General features: G+C 39.0%; 1 protein-coding gene across 2 annotated transcripts in view; it reads left to right on the forward strand.

Moving 5' to 3' along the window:
* ipo13b (importin 13b) overlaps positions 1-21,419 on the forward strand; it is a 217,710-nt gene that overhangs the window by 84,834 nt on the left and 111,457 nt on the right. For both annotated transcript variants that reach the window (XM_060830475.1, XM_060830476.1), the window contains 2 exons: positions 12,091-12,231; positions 13,654-13,795. In XM_060830475.1, coding sequence (XP_060686458.1) covers positions 12,091-12,231; positions 13,654-13,795 — 283 coding nt within the window. The remainder of the gene's footprint in view (positions 1-12,090; positions 12,232-13,653; positions 13,796-21,419) is intronic.

Below are 21,419 nucleotides of genomic sequence, written 5' to 3' on the forward strand. Positions count from 1 at the left end.
CAATTCATACCTGATTGCTTTGCTTTGCTTTCATTCATTTGGTATTGTGCATCAAACAAGACAATGGCCTCTCATTAGGCTACTTTTGTAGTTTTATCCTGTGCAACTTCAGACCATCCTGTTGATGCAGTCAGAAAATAAAGATGTTAACAGTGTCATTGCACACTCATACAACATGACTGGTAGTGGAGTGGTTTAGAATTCTACTAAATTGTACAGTACAAGAGATTTTCAATTACAGCTAAAGAGATGAACTCTGGCAGAAAGACAGTTGAGTATCCTGCAGCAAATTCATGGCAGGATTCTGCACGGCAGTATCTACAGTTGAGGGAAAAAGCATTTCCGATCGCAAGAAAAATGCAGAAACAAGTGTGAACTAGAAGCTACATAGAGCTGGCAAAATAGCTACACCAACTATTTACAGATTATGTTGGGTATCAATGAACCGTTAGAACAGTTGGAACATTGAGTAAAAATGAACAGTCCAAATTAGACTTTTAACCAGAGAGTGTGAATACACACTGGTGGCAAAGTTAATATACCTGATAAGCAAGGGGAAGGCTTTGCTTAAAAAGAAGGTGCAGTTGCAATCTAAATAAGTAGAACTTAAAGTACTTGCAGTTTAGTGAGGGTTGCTCCGATAGTGTTGACGGGAGTATAGAAAATAGAGCCCATAGAAGTAATTGAGTACTGAGTGTTTCAAAGCTTGAATTTCGGCTATAAAGCAGTAATTTGGAAACCAAAGCAGACAGTTAAATAGAATGTTAAAATGTTAAAAACTTCTTTATTAATCCCTTGAGAATTTGGATCTGAGCTATTGGTTGGGAGATATTGTGGCTCTGTCTTGTCTGCTCATGAAATGGAGAACCTGGCAACAATCTTGGTGCCAGAAACAACCATGGCAAACAGCCAAGTTGACTGTGGCTAGTACTTGTTATTAACATCTGAAAGCTCATGCCAAAATGGGAGCTGAGATGCCATTTCAGAGAGCAGTTAAAAGTCAACGAGATTACTCTGGGTTTGGTGTCACATGTAGGCCAGAGTAGGTAAAGATGATAGATTTCCTTCCTTGAAGGGCATCGGTGAAAAGGCTGGATTTTTATAACAATTGGCAATGGTTTCAGTGCCATCATTAGACTCCTAATTCCAGTTTTTTTTAATATATCAAATCCACCATACACCGGATCAAAATCTGATCTCAAAAGCCTTACCTGGTTGCTTGGGTTACTAGTCCAGTGACCGTACTACTATCAAATCGACCTCGAGCAGAAGTTCCATAACTGAAGCTGTGGTTAAGGCAGTAAGACTTTAAGGCTGCAGAAACTGCAGTTCATTTTGGGAAGCTTTTAAGATGAGTGGAATTCTTCAGTTAGAACTGTAAGGCAAAAGCCAAAACGACAAGTGGTGTCGACAGCATGAATCATCTCAAGAAAGCTGCCCAACCCCAGGACCTGATCAGGTGTACCCTAGAAGTCTATGGGAAGCTAGAGAAGTGATTGCTGGGCCTCCTGCTGAGATATTTGTATCATCGATAGTCGCAGGTACGGTGCTGGAAAACTGGAGGTTGGCTAACGTGGTGCCACTGTTTAAGAAGGGTGGTAAGGACAAGCCAGGGAACTATCGACCGGTGAGCCTGACGTCGGTAGTGGGCAAGTTGTTGGAGGGAATCCTGAGGGACAGGATGTACATGTATTTGGAAAGGCAAGGACTGATCAGGGATAGTCAACATGGCTTTGTGTGTAGGAAATAGTGTCTCTCAAACTTGATTGAGTTTTTTGAAGAAGTAACAAAGAGGATTGATGAGGGCAGAGCGGTAGGTGTGATCTATATGGACTTCAGTAAGGTGTTCGACAAGGTTCCCCATAGGATACTGGTTAGCAAGGTTAGATCTCGTGGAATACAGGGAGAACTAACCAGATGGATACAGAACTGGCTCAAAGGTAGAAGACAGGGTGGTGGTGGGGGGGTTGTTTTTCAGAGTGGAGGCCTGTGACCAGTGGCGTGTCACATGAATTGATGCTTGGTCCACTACTTTTTGTCATTTACATAAATGATTTGGATGTGAACATAGGAGGTACTGTTAGTAAGTTTGCAGATGACATCAAAATTGGAAATGTAGTGGACAGCGAAGAAGGTTACCTCCGTAAAGCGGAATCTTGATCAGATGGGCCAATGGGCTGAGAAGTGGCAGATGGAGTTTAATTCAGATAAATGTGAGGTGCTGCATTTTGGGAAAGCAAATCTTAGCAGGACTTATACACTTAATGGTAAGGTCCTAGGGAGTGTTGCTGAACAAACAGACCTTGGAGTGCAGGTTCATAGCTTCTTAAGAGTGGAGTTGCAGGTAGATAGGATAGTGAAGAAGGCATTTGGTATGCTTTCTTTTGTCGGTCAGAGTATTGAGTACAGGAGTTGGGAGGTCATGTTGCGGCTGAACAGGACATTGGTTAGGCCACTGTTGGAATATTGTATGTAATTCTGGTCTCCTCCTTATTGGAAAAGTGTTGTGACACTTGAAAGGGTTCAGAAAAGATTTACAAGGTTGTTGCCAGGATTGGAGGATTTGAGCTATAGGGAGAGCCTGAACAGGCTGGGGCTGTTTTCCCTGGAGTGTCGGACTGTAGAGGGGTGACCTTGTCGAAGTTTACAAAATTGTGAGGGCATGGATAGGATAAATATGCAAAGTCTTTTCCCTGGGGTCGGGGAGTCCAGAACTAGAGGGCGTAGGTTTAGGGTGAGAGGGGAAAGATATAAAAGAGACATAAGGGGCAACTTTTTCACACAGAGGGTGGTAAGTGTATGGAATGAACTGCCAGAGGAAGCGGTGGAGGCTGGTACAATTGCAACATTTAAGATGCATTTGGATGGGTGTGTGAATAGGAAGGGTTTGGAGGGATATGGGCCGGGTGTGGCAGGTGGGACTAGATTGGGTTGGGATATCTGGTCAGCATGGATGGGTAGGACCGAAGGCTCTGTTTCCATGCTATACATCTCTGTGACTCTGACTCTTTAAAACTCCATTTTGTCGCAAAAGGTGGGAAAATCCTTGAGGAAACTAAGTTCTTCTAAACTTCAGTGAATGTAGGCCTAGCCAACCAAAACTTTCCTCATGCTCCTGCAATATTAGCTCTGTAATCGGAGCCTTCACTGCACCTCTGTAGCAAGTATAAAGTTAAAAATCTCTCAACACCAGGTTATAGTCCAATAGGCTTATTTGGAAGCACTAACTTTCGGAGTGCTGCTCCTTCAGGACGCAACCACCTGATGAAGGAGCAGCGCTCTAAAAGCTAGTGCTTCCAAATAAACCTGTTGGACTATAATCTGGTGTAGTGATTTTTAACTTTGTACACCCCAGTCCAACACCAGCACCTCCAAATCGTGGGAAGTATAGCCTCCTTTGGGAAAGGAGAACTAAACCATATGCAATACTCCAGATGTGAGATAATCAAGGTCCTGTCCAGCTGCAGTAAGACATCCTTGTTCCTGTATTCAATCCTCTTACAATAAAGGTCAACATATCAGTTGCTTTCCTAACTGCTTCCTGCACCTACATACTTGCTTTCAGTGAGTTACTAGTGTATAAAGACACCCAGATCCATTTGTGCATCAACATTTCACATTCTATCATTATTTTAAATGATATTCCTCCATTTCTTTTTCTACAGAAGTGTATAACTTCACCTTTATTCACATATGCTGTTTCTGCTAAGCTTGTTAGACATGTTTTCCCTTTCATAAATCTGTGTTGTCTTTGTCCAGCCTTGTTTATATTTTCCAAATCTGTTGTTCTTTCATGATGATCAATTCTAGGAATTCATCTCCCACAGCATTGCTAATGTAGTTTGCCAAGTATTTATGTAAATTCAAGTAAGCTGATGATTAGTGGTATTTTTGTTGCATGTTTTCCCCAGTTATTTGTTTAATGTGATTTTTGTTTTTGGAGGCCTGTATACAACTCTTGCTCATGTTTTCCACCCCTTGTTGCTTTTTAGCTTCACTGAGACTGATTTTATACCTCGATTTTTGAGCCAGTACTCATTATTGCACTAATTTCATCCTTTTCTGATGGCCACCACAACTGCTGAAGGAGCAGATAGTTTTGGAATCACAGCTCGAGGAAATGTTAGTTTCTGAACAGTTGTCGAACAACTGTTTAAAAGACATTTCTAAGTATTTTGATGGATTTCTGGATTTGCGGTAGAATGTAAAAAGAAGGAATATCTTACAATTAACAATGATGGCATAAAATAATTGTCTGTCTCATTTGGTTGAAGAGAATGTTCAGGTGGCAACACATCCTGGTAAACAAATAATTATGACAGATTTAATTTTGTCATCTCATCTTCTGACTTCAAATTTGAGAAAAGTGTTTTTTTGTTTTGTTTTGAGAGAGAATTATCTGTACAAGTAATGGAGATCATGCTATGTTGGCATGGATGGGTTGGGCTGAAGGGCCTGTTTATGTAGTATGACTGACTCTAAGGAAGTAGCACTCCTTCAAGTAGCATAACTGATGAAGTTCAACTGTAAAGTTCGCCAATCATGCAACCACTGGACAAATGCAAGTATTCAACCTAATTAACAAATTGGAAATCCAGAGTCTACCCACTTCAGTACAGATTGTCCAATAAGTTGAGAATAAATATAGGTGTGCACAGATGGAGATGGCTCCATAAGAATCCATGGAAGCCACAGATGACCAATGTCCACATAATCTGGTTATGATCACGAAGAAATTATCTGGCACAGATCAGGAATGCTATCAAAAAGAAATTGACTGATTCTGAAGTTTGGGAAATTCAATAAAGAAACTATGATTTTATCAGGACAGTCATCTTCCATGAGAAAATTCATAAGATTAAATATGCCTCAGATTATGTTCTGAGGCAGTTTTGTGTTTCAACAATAAAGAGTTCCACTGTGTTAGAAATTTGGGGGATTAAGGGTCCGCCAGATGGACCAATTACTTGGGTTCAGCAAGAATGACATCCTCTGAAAAGCATCCAAGAAACAAAATGAAAAAAGACTTTGCAAACCTCATGAATTCTAGAACAAAATCAAGGTCAACAGTCCTCAAGCTAAAGATCTTACCAGTCTTTCAAATGCAAAGAAAATTTCTTCTCTGGAAGAATTATGAAACTCAAGACCACCTGAATTTATGAAGTCAAAGATTTGGGTAGGGGGTATAAGGGTATAAATTTAGTTATGGGGAAAAGTTTGGGATGAGATGTTATATCAGGTCATCATATTGAAAGAGTTGATGCTGAAGACTGCATTAAGTTCCAGTGAAGCTGAAGGAGTCATAAGGACATGGGTGGGAAAAGAAAAACTATATCTCAGCATCTCTAAAGAAATGGACCTGTTTTCTTAGATCTCTTATAATAGTCTTAGTAGCAATGTTAATTTTACTTGTATGATTGAATTTGTAATCATGCAGTAAAGTGCCTCTTGCCTGAGACATAGCCTGTTATTGGTTGCACTATAGATGTCCTATAACTTTTAGACCAAGTATGCCCTGTAGATGCAGTCAGAAAATGGTGCAGCTGTTTTCCTGACCCCATGTTGGCAGTGGTTAGCATCACATCTTATGACATAGTACATGTTCAGTACTTTCCTTTTTAAGGTACTCAAAACTTTGCAGATTACTTTTGAGTTTTTAGCCAGTGATGTAACCTCAATAATTTTGTTAGTCCATCCTTTGTAGATCTAAAGTTCTGTTATCTTTCAGTAGATTTTACAGATGGCAGTTGAAACGTTTGAATTTTTTAAAGTAACTTTCACTTGAAGGGACTAATGCTGTTTAGATATAAATTTTCATAATTTCTATATAAAAATACAGCAATTATTAGTTAAACTCCTTATTCAACTGTATCAGTTGCTCCTGCAAATTATTTTTTTTTGAATCTACACGAAATCTTGGTTTGAAACGCAAAGCCTCAAATTCAAAATCAGCCAAAGCACAGGTTGCAGAATGAAGGGTATTGTGGACAATATTCAGTATCTGCCATGACGTGCTAATTGGATCGGTCTCCCCCACTTTATAAGTTTCTTAGCTCATCTAGACTCTTGTAGATGGTAACTGAGTTATTGCAAAATATTCATCCTTGGTGGGTAGAAGAGCTACCAAAAGGTTTAGCAATCTTCACCTAACGTGATCACCTTTCAGCTCGTGGATATTCCCACTATGTCAGGTTGCAGGCTGCGTGGGCCAATCTGGTTATGAAGCCTATTTGTGCTTATCTTTTACTTTATAGATTTGGAGCTATTTGGGGTCTCATTGATGTGTAAGTGAAATACCTTTATCAACAATCCGATGATGCATGCAAATTAATTGGACCATTGATTTAAATATTAATGTCATGCAACCTATGACAATCACCGATGTATTTCCATTAGGACTAGTATTGATATGCTGAATTGGCTGAGTTGGTTACAGCACTGAAAGAGGCTGTTTGGCTATTACATCTACACGGTCAACAAAGATCTACCTACATTAATTTTACTTCCAGCTCTTGGCACATTGCTCTGGAGGCATGGCAATGCAAGTAGATATCTAAATACTGCCTTAAATGTTTTGAGAATTTGTGACAGCTTTGCTTTCCTATGCCCCTGATTATTGATCCTTGTACTAATAAAGAAAACCCCTTCCTATCCACAATATCTATGCCACTCAATGTTATTCAACTCCTTTAGGTTCCCTCTCAACCCTTGGTGCTCCAAGGAAAACAACTCGGTGTATCCAATCTGTCCCTGTGTATTAAACCCTCCTGTCTAAGGATTGTCCTATAAATCTGCTACCCTCTACATATTGTAGTTGCGTCCTTCGTATAGTTTGGTGACCAGAACTGCAATCGGTATTCCAGTTGTAGCCTAACTAGTGTTTTTATACATTTTGAGCATGACTTCCTTGCTCTTGCATTCTGCAGCTTGGCCAATAAAGACAGGTATCCCACATACTACCTTTAACACCTTATCTGCTTGATGTGCTACCTTTAGGGATCTGTGGATATGCACATCAAGGTCCCTCTGATCTTCACTTCTTTTTGTGGTCCTACCATTCCCTCTGTTCTGACTATTGAACAGTTCAGTGATATCCTTCTGCAGTTGACAGCTATCTTCCTCACTGTTTATCACACCACTAATATTTGTGTCACCATTAATATTTTGATCATGGCCCTTACAGTTAAGTGCAAATCATTAACGTAGACCATAAGTAGCAAGGGCCCTAGTGCTAAGCCCTGTGGAAACCTATTAGAAACAGCTTTCCAACCACAGAAATATCTCTAACATTACTCCTTGCTTCCTGCTACTCAGCCAACCTTGGATCCAATGTGCCACTTTGCCTTCGATCAATAGGGCTCCCACTTTCTCAGTCAGTCTGCTTTGTGGGAACTTATCAAAGGCTTTGCTAAATTCCATGTAGACTACATCAAGTGCATTAGCTCCTTAACACCCCCGGTTACCTGTTCAAAAAATTTCAATTCAATTTGTCAAGCGTGACCTTTCCCATATCAAATCAGTGTTGACTAACCCTGATTAATCTAAATGTCTATAAGTGTAGATATATTCTATCACTCAGAATTCGTTCTAATAATCTTACTCTTAAGCAAGCTTCGACTTGTTGACCCGCCATTTTCTGGCCTATCCCTTCTTCATATTTTTAATAATGGGGCAATGTTCACAATCCTAAGGCACCTTACCTATGGTCAGAGAATTTGAAGATTACTGCCAGGACCCCTGAAACCCCTCTCTTGCCTGCATGACTGGCATACATCTCAATTGGTGTCAGCACATTTATCCATTTATAAGGTTGCTTAATCAGCTGTCTTTCCTTTTCCTTCAGTCTGCCCTTGAATTCTTTACTAATTTCCTTTTAAGTGAAGCCCCTACCCAGCCCTTTTTAAACTCCTCTAGTGACCCTGCTGTATTTGTTATCTGCCTAAAGCTTATTTTCTTAACCCTAACCTTTTGAGCCTTGATCTTTAACCTATCTCCACTCAACAGTATGCTTGCCCAAAGTGCTGGGGAAACTCGGTGGGTCTGGCAGTGTCTGTGGAGGGGTGAGGGGGAGATTTTTGAGTCTGGTATGATTCCTGTTCAGAAAATGTCTGCCCCTTTTTCGTGTGTTTCACTTCTACTGATATGGTCTAACATGATGATCCCTCCCAAGGTATCATGCCTCCTCTTTGCTATTAAAGGTTTCTTAATCAATTATGCAGCCTATCTTCTATCCTCCACCCTCCACCACCACCAATCCCCTGCAACACTATCTCATCTGAATATCTTATAATTAGGAATATTGAGCTGCCAATTCTACCCATCTTCCAGCAATATCTCTGTCATAACTATGGTAACGTACTCCATTCATTATACCTCAGTCACCTTGTATTAAAATATATTTCTTTTAATTTTATTAATCTAGCTTCTTTCTTATCTAGCCTTTGTTTCTACTGCCTTCCAGACTTCGTTACTAGTGTTTCAATTTATAATACCATCTCAACATCTCTCTCCTCTGAATTACTTATCCCATCTTCTTACCAATCTAGTTTAAGTCCACACAACCAGCATTAAAAACTCCTGCAGGGTTGTTGGCTCGCCTCTTGTTCAAATGCCATCTAACTTGGACAGGTTTTGGCTCCTCCAGAAATGGTGCGTCAGGAATCTAAATCTCTATCCTTCACCATCTCTCTGCTCATGCCTTCAGCTGCTCTATTGTTCTATTCCTGTACTCATTACAGTGTGACACTGCAATAATCTAGAGATTACTACCTAATTTCCTAAAGTCTACTTGCAGGATGACGTTTCTCTTTTTTTTTCTTATGTCTTTTGTTCCAACATCGTAGAATTTAGCATTCAGTTTGAGAATCTGAAACTGGGTCAGAAACTGTGCTAAGTGGCGCAGTTGGCTGTGTGGACTGGGAATGGAGTTTTGCAGAAAAGTTCATGGTTGAAGAATGGAAGTTTGGTTTTTAAAAGATATTTCTTGACTTGCAGCATAGATAACTCCCCAGTGAGTAAGAGAGATTCTTCAAAGGGGTTAAATTGATGCTTAACTGGGAAAGTTCCAAACCATATCAACGTGAAAGAAGTAAACTTACAATGTGGTAAATATTAGTGAACCAGAGAATTGGGAAAATTTAAAAGCTAACATTAAATGACGAAAACAGAGGGAAAACTAGCAAGCAAATATGAAAATGGACAGTAAAACTTATTTAAATATATGAAGAAGAGAGAGGTAATGGTGAACATAGACCCCCCCCTCAGATACTGAGGCTAGGAAATAATAGGGACCTATTAGGGCAAAAGAGTTGAACAAAAAATGTTATGTTGGGTATTCACAGAATTCAAGTATTAGTAAATAAAGGCTGGGATAGGAAAAGGAACTTAATGCAATAACTATCGTTAGGAAAAAGTATGCGGGGAAACTATTCGAGCTAAAGGCTGATAAGTGGCTTATTCCTGATGGGTGGCATTCTAGAATATTAAAAGAACGAGCTACAGAAGTGATGGATGCACTTGTAGTGATCTTCTAAAATTGCTTAGATTCTAGGAATATCCAGAAAGATTGAATAAAACATCTTAAATTAGAAGTTTTACAAAAAGAGAGGGAGATTTAATAAATGGGTAACTATAAGCCAGTTATGATGTTATGTCATTAGGGAAATTTTAGTGTCTGTTCTAAAGGATGTAATAGCAGAGCATTTAGAAATGCACAACATAATCAAGCAGAGCCAGCATGGCATCGTGGAGGGGAGTCACGACAAATTTATTCCAATTGGTTGAGGTAACGAGCAGGGTAAATAAAAGGGAACCATTCGATGTGATCTGTTTGCATTTCCAAAAAGCATCTAAGAGCTTGTGCTGTTTGGGGTGGCACTTTGGCATGGACAGAAGATTGGCTAACCAGTAGAAGATAGGTGGGATTTTAAAGATGGTACCCTGTAACTAGTGGAGTGCCACCGGGATCAGTGCTGGGCCACACTTGTTGCTTGGATGACAGCAGTGAATGCTATTAGATTTTTCAGATGATACGAAAATATGGGGGAGGCAAGTAGTGAGGATGACAGTGAGTCTACAGAGAGATCTAATCAGATTGAGAATGGGAAAAGCCTTGTTAGGTAGAATATAGTGTGGGACTGTGTGATGGCACTTTGGCAAGACGATTAGAAGAACTGAATAATAATTAAATGGGGAAAGATTGCAGAAAGTTGCAGCATAAAGGAGTTTTGGGTCCTTTTGAATGAAAGACAAAAAGTACATCAATTATTAGAGAAGGCAAATGTAATGTTGGCCCTTTTTTCTTTGTGAATAAAAATAGGGAGGTCTTGCTAAAAGCATACAAGGCACTAATCAGACCTCACTTAGAATACTGAGAGCAGTTTCGACTCCCTTGTCCTAGGGAATTAGCATTGGAGGCAGTTCAGAAGATGTTCACTATGTTGATACTAGGTATGGAGGGATTTTCTGGTGGTTTGGCTTTAAATTGTAGAAAATCGAGAGAAGACCTAAACATTAAAATTTTGTGGGTTTGTTGAGGTAGAAGCATAAGGTTTATTTTCCCCTTGTTGGTAATGTTCTGTAATTTATAGCCACTCTGGAAGTTCTGTGCACAGTAAATGGCCTTTATATGTCATGGCATTGGCTTGGTTCCAGATGTTGCTGCTCTGCCTTGATAAGAAAATTTGAGGGAATGCTGCTTGTTGTAAAGTCTAAAATCAGAAAGCATAAAGTCAGCATAAGACTTGCCTATTGAAGACAGGGATGAGAAAGACTTTTTTTTTCAGAGGGTGGTAAATTGTGGAAATCTTCATTCCAGAGAGCTGTTGAGGCTGAGTGATTTAAGTATATTCTAGCCTGAAGGAAACAACAAATTTACATTAGTTAAAGGAATCAAGTGTTATGGGGAAAGGCAGGGAAGAGTGGAGTTGAAAATTATCAAAACATCCATGATTTTATTGAATGGCAGAGTAAACACACTGGGTCAAATGACCTACTTCTCCTATGTCTTATGATCTAACATGGACCACAACCTCTAACTGTTGACCTTGCCCTTTCAGAATGTCTGCATTTGTTCCATAATACTCTTTACCCTGGCATCTGGGAGGTAATGCATCATCTTGGCTTCATGTCAGTGGTTATAGAAACACCTGTCTGTCCAACTGCCACACACTACCACTATTGTCCATTCACAATTTTTTCATCCCCTCCCCAAGCAACTGGACCACCCAAAGTCCTGTGACCTTGGTTGTAACTGGCCTCCTTAGAGAAATTTTCACTCTGACTTTTCCAAGGCTGAAAAACTTTTGTGAGTAAGATGCATTCAAAGAATGCCATCTCCACCTACCTGGTCCTGCCTTTTTTGTCTGGCAGTCACCCGAATTGTCTCTGCATGCTCTTCTTTAGGCTGCAGTGCGATTACGTCGAGAAGCATGCTATCCATGATCCTCTCAATGTTATGCATGTGCAGTAGTGCCCCTAGTTCCCAAATCCAGAGTTCAACTTGCTCCAGCCAGAGACACTGCCTGCAGACATGGTTTTCCAGACGACCAGTAGCATCTGGAATTTTCCACCTAGTGCAGGATGCATTGACCATGGACCTGAATTTCCTAGTCATATCATAAGAGTAGAATGCTTTTATTTTACCCTTGAGTCTATTAAAATATCATCTAGAAAAATCTTATTGTTTGTCAAATAAACAACCAGAATGCCTTAAGTATCAAGTTAAGAAATTTAGTTACTAAGTTTTAAAACTTAGATAATTATCTATCTAAAATCCTGTTCGAGATGTTATTTCACTGAGGCCTGGGAGCAGTTGTCCTTCTGTTTTTTAGCAGAGGAATAATCTAAAAAGGGATGCTACAGGAACATGTAAAGCTGATGGTGGTGAAATCAATGTTAAATTTGCAGCAGATTTTAGAAAAATGTTTTCCATTTTAAGGATAAAACCTTTGTAAGCAGTGTAGCGGTTTGATTCAGTGCTGCAAAATATTTAGAATTTAGATTTATTAGTATCTTGTAGTTTTGAAATTGTAAACGTTGATCATATTATTTGTTTGGTTTTAATTTCTGATCCTCTTTACGTAATTGCAGATATGTCAACACATTACTGAAGCTCATCCCTCAGGTCCTGCAACTGCAGGAGCAGCTGAGACAAGCTGTACAAAATGGAGACATGGAGACATCACATGGTATCTGCAGAATTGCTGTGGCTCTTGGAGAAAATCACTCGAGGTTCGACTTGCTATTGTTTTATTTATGTTGCACTTCAATCCTGTTTTAACAATTGTTGCTTGCAAAAAGATAAGAAACAAAAATGAAACCTAGAAAATATAGTTTGTAATAAAAAAACTGATTCATTTTGAAATATTTAAATTGAGCATGTTAACTTTAAGATCTTCTTTTTCTGAGTTCTTGCTCGAATTTATGATAAATATATTGGCCCCTAACTTGGAGAGTTGAGCCTTAATGAGAAATTGTGGTTAAAATAAGAAGTAACCAACAGTTGCTATGAAAATGAACAAATATCTTGATGGGTCTTCCTACCCTTGGAAATTTTGGGAGTAGGAAGTACTGTGCAGAGTTATCCATGTGGAAGATGGGACCCTAGGAACAAGAAATATATCGAGACCACAACCAATTACATAACTGTTCCGAGAGTAGTGGAGCAATAATGAATCCTATTGGTTGCGCAATCTCAGATTGGTTTATTATAATTCTGTTATCAGCTTTGTTGAACAGAATAGGTGCAATATTTTGTAATTTTTTTAATGCCCCTGTTCAGACGTTATGAACCCTCTGGGGCAGGTGGGACTTGAATCCTGACCTTATGGCCAAAAGATAGGGATACTGTCACTGTGCCACAAAAACACTTCGCCTCAATTATATAGTGCCCTCTAACTAGGAAAACCATCCCAAGATATTTCACCGAAGAGAAATTAAACTAAAGTTAATTTTGAGCCAAAAGAAGGTGCGCTAGCCTACTAGATCAGTAATCCAGAGGTCTGAACAAATCTCACTAAGGTAGTTAAGGTAATTTAAAATTAAAATCATTAAATCTGGAATAAAATGTTTGTTTCATTAACAAAAAAGAAATCAACTGCCAGTTGTTGTAAAGTCTGATTTGGGTGAATTAATGTCCTTTGGAATTAATGTCAGCTGTTTTTAAAAAAAGGCAGATTGCCATCACCTTCTCAAGGGCAGTTAGGAATTGGCAATAACCTCTGCCATTGCCAGCAATGCTTATAAAAATATCTCAGGAGACGTAACTAAAAGCTTGGTCCAAAATTCGTTTAATTGGAGAGCTTTATAATTATGTCTGTAGTTGGAGATTAGACGGAAAGTTTTAGAAGGCTATCATGAAAAATAGTGCAGTCAAGTAACTTTTAAAAATAATTCCAGTTACCCTGAAGCTTGTATCTTTCTTCATCTTTTTGTTTTCTCCTGTTCATGAGACACATTGCTGAAGTAAAACTATTATTGCTTCAAATACTTATTACTAGTAGCATAGTGATAATATTGGAGTGGATTTTTAACAATAAAGCAACAGCTTCTGCATTCTTGGAATTACCTTTACCATTTTATTTTCTTGAAATTATGTTGCAGTGAAGTGTTGTTGAAACTTTCCTGACTACCATGTGTTTGTTCCTTGTACAGAGCCTTGTTGGAGCAAGTAGAGCACTGGCAAACATTCCTAGCACTTGTCAACATGATCATGTTTTGCACAGGAATTCCAGGCCACTATCCAGTGAATGAAACTACAAGCTCTTTAACCCTTACATTCTGGTACACGCTTCAGGTATGAACAGTATCTTTTGAATTGAATAAAATGCAAATATGGCATATTAATTCCAAATGTAAGTACAATAGTCCCTACGTTGTGAAGTATTGCCTTTCACTGGCAAAGGAAACAAATTTGTCCTCTGGTGCCTGCCTCAGGCTCACCACCTCCTCTGCTGGAAGGTTCCATAGTTTTATTCAGTCACTACGTGATTTCTTGAGCTACACCAGTGAAATGTACTTCATTCTTTGAGTCATAGTCTCTTCCAGTCAAGACCCTGAACAACTTCAGCAAGAAAAGTCTGGTCATTTCGAGTTAGGAATCAAGACTTTGACTAGTTGAACAATGCCTTTATTTGTGCTGCTCCTTCACTCTGACCCAACGCATCAAAACAATCCCCCCTCAGAAACAACCTGTTCTGCACCTTCCTGCAGGACATCTGCTAAACAACATCAGATTACCACAGCTCCACTTTTTTCACATTGAAACCCAGGGCAATAATATGAACTGTTTGGAAACTGGTAGAGAGAGACATTGCAGCCGAAGGTGGTTATGACGTAAAGGAGAGGAACAAGAGTGTGTCCAAGTCAGGTTGCAAGTGTTCCTGTCAGCTCCACTGGGGCGGTGGTGGCGGGTCTCTGCTTATCCTGTTTGCGATTTAAACAGGATAAGATTGGTTATAACTTTGCAACAAAGTGTTAACTGAAACAAAAGTCTACATATAATCAAAAGAAAGGTTTGATCATCAAGCATTGTTTCACTTCTAAAGCAATCTTGATGATGGCTAACAATTTGACAGTACACCCAACTTGCTGCCTTTTGAAAGTTGTGAAATTGGAATAAGCTAAACGAAGACCTCCATTGGCCTTGTGGCTGCAACTCTAAAATATTAGTATATTGTCTTCACTCTGTTCAAAGCCATGGCGCAATTCTTTGTCAAGTGCCAAATCACAGTAACACGGTGTTAGTGCTAAGATCTGCATTGGCTACAATTAAGCCAAATATATGACAATATATTAATCAATGAATATATTTTAATTGTGTTATTCTAACTAAAATAAATCAAACATGAAATATAATTTCCTTACATCCATCCTTCAATCTTGTCAAAACCAAGCCCACCCTTACTCTTTTAAACTCCAGTGGAAACAGACCCAGCAAGTCTAATCTATACTAATAAGACAATGCACTCATTCCAGGTATCAACCTAAATGTCCTCTGATCTACCTCCAATGCATTTACATCCTATCTTTTTAATTAAGGAGACCAAATTGCACGTGTTCGAGATGTCTGAATAATGTCCTGTATAACTGAAGAATAACATTTCCTTTAATGTTCAATTCTCTCATAATAAAGTACAACATCCCATTAGCCACCTCGATCGCATGCTGTGCCTATATGCTGACCTTTTGTGATTCCTGCATTAGATACTTAAATCCCTCTGCTCCTTGGAATTCCATAGTCATTCTCCATTTTAAGTAATGCCCTGTTTTTTACATTCTTCCTGACAAGGTGAACGAACTCATTTTCCCAAATCACATTCTATGTGCATTATAGATGAGGCTGTTAAAAACAAATTATATTGACAAGAATATATAATGCTGTGTATCATTTCAGCAATCCATGAGAATCCCTTTAAGCTTTACTAAAAATACTGGTAATAATTATCAAAAACAGTGTTAAATATTTAGATCTTTATTTGCTCGTATCCATGATCTCTTGTACAACGTGATAAGCAGTTGGATCTAGCCCATCTTTGTTTGGGATTGATCATTGATTGTAATGTTTGCACGGTTGAACCTCCTTCTCCTTCTCATCAAATGGTAACAATCTCTGATTGTACTGATGAGTATAATTTCTTGCAAATCAGACTTAAATCAGACTTTTCTAGTTAAAACCCCAATAGAGATTGCAACATTGTTTTTGTTGCCTGTCCCTAGTTACCCTTGAGAAGTGATGGTGAACTGCTTCCTTGAATCACTGTAGTCCATCTTCTATAGGTAGGCCTTCAGTGCCTCTACAGGTGAAATTTCAGGATTTTGATCCGCTAACACTGAAAGAATGGTGATAGTTTTCCATGTCATGATAGTGAATGGCTTAAAGAGAACTTGCATGTAGTTGTGTCCGATGTATCTGCTGTCCTTGTCCTTCTAAGTGGAAATGGTTGTGGGGTTGGAAGGTGCTATCCAGGCAGTCTTGGTGAATTTCTGCAGTGCATCTTGTAATTAGTACACATTGCTGTTATTTGAATGTCAGTGGTGGAGGGTATAGATGTTTATGGATTTGGTGCTTATCAAGCAGACTGCTTTGTTCTGGATGGTATCAAACTTCTTGTTTGCTCTCTGAGCTGCATTCATCTAAACATGGGGAGTATTCCTTCACACCCCTGACTTGCACCTTGTAGGTGATGGGCAGACTTTGGTGAATCATGAGCTACTTATTGTTGTTTCCTTAACGTCCAACCTGTTCTTGTAGCTACTATGTTTATATGGTGAGTCCAGTTGAATTTCTGGTCAATGGTAATTTCATTTTATTCGTGTTGCTATTAATGGTCAAAGTCCAGTCTCTTATTGGAGATAGCCGTAGCCTGGCATTTGTGTGTACAAATGTTACTAGCCATTTTTCAGTACAAGCCTGGATATTCAACTCTTGCTGCATTTGAGCATGGGCTGCTTCAATATCTGAGATGTTGTGAATGGTGCTGAACGTTGTGCACTTGTTGGTGGACGTCCTCACTTCTGATTTTGTAATGATGGAAGGTCATTGATGAAGTTGCTGAAGTGGTTGTGTCTAGGATCCTCCCCTGAGGGACTCCTACAGAGGTGACCTGAAGCTGAGATGATTGTCTATGACTCCAATAAACAGAAGGATTTCCACCTGATTTCCGTTGACTCCAGTTTTGCTAGGGTCCCTTGGTGCTATGCTCTGTCAAATGTTGCCTTGATATCAAGGCCAGTTGCTCTCCCTTCACCTCTGGAATTCTGGTCTTTTGTCCATGTTTGAAACAAGGCTGTAGTAAGGTCAGGAGCTGAGTGGCCCTGCCAGAACCCAAACTGTTTGTCACTGAGCGTGTTATTGCTGAGCAGTTGCCTATTAATGAGTGCTTCCTTCATGTGACTGATAATTGAGATTTATCTATCTATTGGTAAATTTTCATAGTTATTGAATAATGCAGTGCAAGAGGTCACTATTTAACTCATCCTATCACTTTGAAAGATCTATCTAGCTAGTTTCATTCCTTCCCTTAATGTCATGTCTCTATTGACTTTAATTTATTGCCATGGAATCTTTCAAGTGCCTGTTAAGTTTGTCCTAGATTAATGTCTCTAAACATTTCTCAGCACTAATATTAAATTGATTGTCCTGTGATTGCTATGTTTATCCACTAATCTTTTTCTGAAAGTTTTCATTCCTACAGCTATGAAATCAAAGGAGACCAGTTTTCTTTGTATAACAAAATTTAAATTCCCTAGTTATTAACGGTTTTTTGTATTTCAGAAAACCGTTTACTGGCAAGAGTAAAACAAAGCAAGCAGTATTAACTAACATTGTCTTTTATACATGCTTAGTCTTTGAGCTTGAAGGCCTAAATAGGACACTCCCCATTTTTTTTTCATCTTTGCTCATGAATACTTCTACGACACTGCAGGATCTCAAAGTTTCCTTCAATTCACTTTTCTCCTGGGACTAAACTGAGGCAGACCACAGTTCTTAGTTCTCAGTATTCCTGCTATTCTACAAGATGTGAGATTTCTTAGGGTGCTTCTATGAACATCTCTCTAAGCAACCCTCCACCGGTCATTTCATACATCACAACTGCGGATACCCTAATTCAGTAATAAGCCCTACTGTTTGCTTCCTGATTCTCAATGATACCTTTACTACTTGTTTGCAGCTACTGGTAGTTTTCTTTCTCTGCTTGTTTCTAAGTCATTCCAGCTTAAGACACAAACTTTGTACTTCACAGTTACTTCTGAGCAGACTATTTGTTTGTTTCCATGATTAATCATATGGATATTAGTAAAACAAAAGGGAATCTTCCCAGCATATCCTTTTACCAAAACAACATAACACATCTTGGATGTCTCAGATGAAGATTTCAAAAAATTAACTTGGTGATGAAATATGTTCTATCCAGATTTTGTACGGGGCAATTTAACTAACCAGCAACCTTATTGGAACAGACAGTTCCAGGTGTTACTAAATGGAAATGTTTGGTTCTGGGAAACAAAAGAGGAGGTGTATTTCCAGGTTTACAACAGGCTAATCAGGAAACTAAGAGGCTGCTGAGGAGTTCTCAGTTGGAGAAGGAGGCAGACAGAAGCTCCATGATTGGTGTTACTGCTAACTGTTTAGCTAAAGCTAGTCAAACTACACAGGCTTTGTGGTGTGGTTTCAGGAATGTCCTTTGAGCAATGGTGGGGCTTGGAAGAAGCTGTGTGCCAAAAATTTGGTACAGCTGAGAGTCGGAATTTGAAGTTCCACAAGCAGTATTTGCCAAATGCAATTGAGCAAGATTAAACTTGGAGAAAGTACCCAAGGGTAGTTTTAGCATGGTGAAGCTGGCAGTCTGAGAAGAGCTGGAGTTATGTTTGTGAAAGAATACTAAATGCAGTTTGAGCCCAGGAAAGTGAAAATTCAGGAAAAGTGGTTGATTGACAAGTCCTAGAGCAGATATTGAGTAATCAATGATGGAACAGATCCTGAGAAGCATTTTCAAGGTCAGACCACCTAAAGTGAAGAATTATGATCCTTTGTGGATTTGATGAGATTTGATGGCTTACTATCTATGGGATCTGTCTTGATCACATTTATTCTTTGTGCGTTGTGACAGTGTTCGATCTCAATCTATTGATGATATTAATGTTAATTTGGATGTTAGAAGTAAACATCCAAGAGTGCTGTGGGAAAAAGGAAAATATTACTTATATAAAATTTAAGTATGAGAACAGACTTCACTAAATGCAATGAAAACTTGAATGAATTATCAGAGTCTACAAAGGGAAAGTGTCTGAGCACAGCAGGCACTCACTCTTTACATTCACTCAGCTGGTGTGGCACCTTCATTCAGTTGGTACACATGTTGCAACCAGGGTCATGGAGGATGACCACTCTCATCCAATAGCTGACAGCTGAGTGCAGCAGACCATCATGGACTATTGGATAATCATTGGTCATGTGGGATTGTGTTCAAATAACGACCAGAATCGGTGAGTGGCAAAAATAGCCTCTTATTCAGCAATCACAGCATAAGTTCGAGGCAGCAAAAGAATCCCAAAATACAGTCCTTACAGTAGCCCCTTTATGCACAGTTCTTACATCTGTTAAAATTCCATTACTGTGGTGTTACATTTTTTACCTCTGGTACGCAATGATTTAAAGGGCTTTTGTCCTGGGAGAGAGGATATGTGTTAAAACATGTGCTAAGTGCTGGCTGCTACTTTTGATGGGTCAAGTAGGAGGTTGGAAGAACACAGCAAGCCAGGCAGCATCAGGAGATGGAGAAGTCTATGTTTCAGGTGTAACCCTGAAGAAGAGTTACATCCGAAACATTGACTTCTCCATCTCCTGATGCTGCCTGGCTTGCTGTGTTCTTCAGCTCCCGCTTGTCTACCTTTTGATTCCAACGTCTGCAAGTATTTTTTTGTCTCTAATCACTCCTGATGGGACGTCTGTCTGGTCTGCTTGCATAATTAGTAGGTGTTAGTCCTTTTGTCTTCTAATTTTGAAAATATTAGTGAAAACGCTAGGTCTTGTGCTAAGTAAATTAAATATTGTACCTATACTTAAAAGAATGAAAGATGTTAAAGTGATTACTGTAGCTGGATTGAGATTTATTTGTTGTTCATATCAGTGTGAGTTTCAATCATGTAATTTTATGGAAGCGCTGTGTTGTCAGTTAGTTTCTTAAAGGGATATAATGGTCCAGTTAAAAGGTATTTAACAGGTACTTAATCTATTCAGATCCAGGACATGGTTGGTTAGGGCTGAATAATATGTTTCGTAGAGATTTGATGGGGATGGCATTGTTCTCTATGAAATGGTTGGTAAGAGTTGATTAACATTGCTTTTGTGTCAACAAAAGCAAGCACAGACAAAACACAGGCTCAAATTCACCCTCGCCACGCAAACCAAGTAGTAGCATGATGACTGAGATACTGTGTTATAGGCTATCTTTATTAACTCACCAGCTTGCTATATTCATTAATGCCAGGCTCCTGTTCATTCAAAACCCTTTACTAACCCATTATTTACTATAGCATGATTTCATTCATTCATAAAACTACTGTTCTGTAGTATCTAAATTTGAAAGCCCTTTCAAACCCACGACAGAGGAACCTTGATTATCCGAAGGAGATGGGCAGGCGGTATTTCGTTTGAATAATTGATTGTTTGGATAATTGATTTGACCGTAAACAAGGTTTGTATGCTGCACTTATTCAGTGGTAAACGGTGCTTGAAGCAATGGGTGTTAAGATGTGAAAATGCAGTACAGTAGAACCTCAATTATCCGAATATCAATTATCTGAATTTCGGATTATCTGAGCAAAAGCTCGAGGTCCTGTAAAATCATTACATCAGAGGTAAGTGAATTTGGATTACCTGTATTGAAGAACATGTGAAAATGCTGGCAAAAGCAAAGAAACACAAGCACCTCAAGCAAAGCTATTGAATTTTTTTTAAATGCAAGAGTTACTTTTGCAAAGTACCTAATTCCTGTCACTTTACTGGACAGTTCATGAAAAAAATGGCAGAGAAAGTAAACGCATATGCGAGGTGGTGCTTCTGTCTTTCTATCACTGCAGAGTTCAATGGAAACTGACAAATGCTGTTGTGATTGAAGCTGTTCAGGACCTTGTTTAATGCTGGGATTTCATGTGTGATGGGAAGGGTTTGGTCCTTCAGTTTAACCTGCAGAATGCAAAGATTAGTTTGTTTTAAATAGCACACTCCTGAAAATTATAGGTTTTAAAAAAAACTCTCCAACATGGCATAGCGTTAGATCAGTATGGTTTCCCTTGTTTATAATCAAATCAATTATCCGAAGGAAATATTGCCCGCCCATCTCCTTTGGATTATCGAGGTTCCTCTGTAATGGATTTGAAAGGGTTTTCAAATTTAAATACTACAGAACAGCAGTTTTATGAATAAATGAATGAATTAAATCGTGGAAAGTAAATAACAGGTTTGTAAATGGTTTTGAATGAACAGGAATTTGGTATTAATGAATATAGTAAACTCATGAGTGAGTTCATAAAGATAGCCTATAACACAGTATCTCAGTCATCATGCAACTATTTGGTTTGCATTGTGAGGATGAATTTTAGCCTGTATTTGTTTTGCTTGTGCTTGATTTTGTTGGCACAAAATACATATTCATATTTGGAATTATCTGATTGCTGAGTGTGACCATGACGAGTCTCCAAGTGGGCATGGAGGACAGAATAGTAACTTGGAGAGGTTTTTTAGATGGGTTGTAACTAGGGTTAGGTAGACTGAATAGTCTCTGACACCTCCCTGCCCTTCCTGGATGACTTCATCTCCATTAATGATGACCGACTTAACGCTGACATTTTATTTTACAAACCTACCGACTCCCACAGCTACCTGGATTACACCTCTTCCCACCCTACCTCCTGCA

The sequence above is a fragment of the Hemiscyllium ocellatum genome, chromosome 9 (genome assembly GCF_020745735.1).
Source record: "Hemiscyllium ocellatum isolate sHemOce1 chromosome 9, sHemOce1.pat.X.cur, whole genome shotgun sequence".
In the NCBI taxonomy this organism is placed as follows: domain Eukaryota; kingdom Metazoa; phylum Chordata; class Chondrichthyes; order Orectolobiformes; family Hemiscylliidae; genus Hemiscyllium; species Hemiscyllium ocellatum.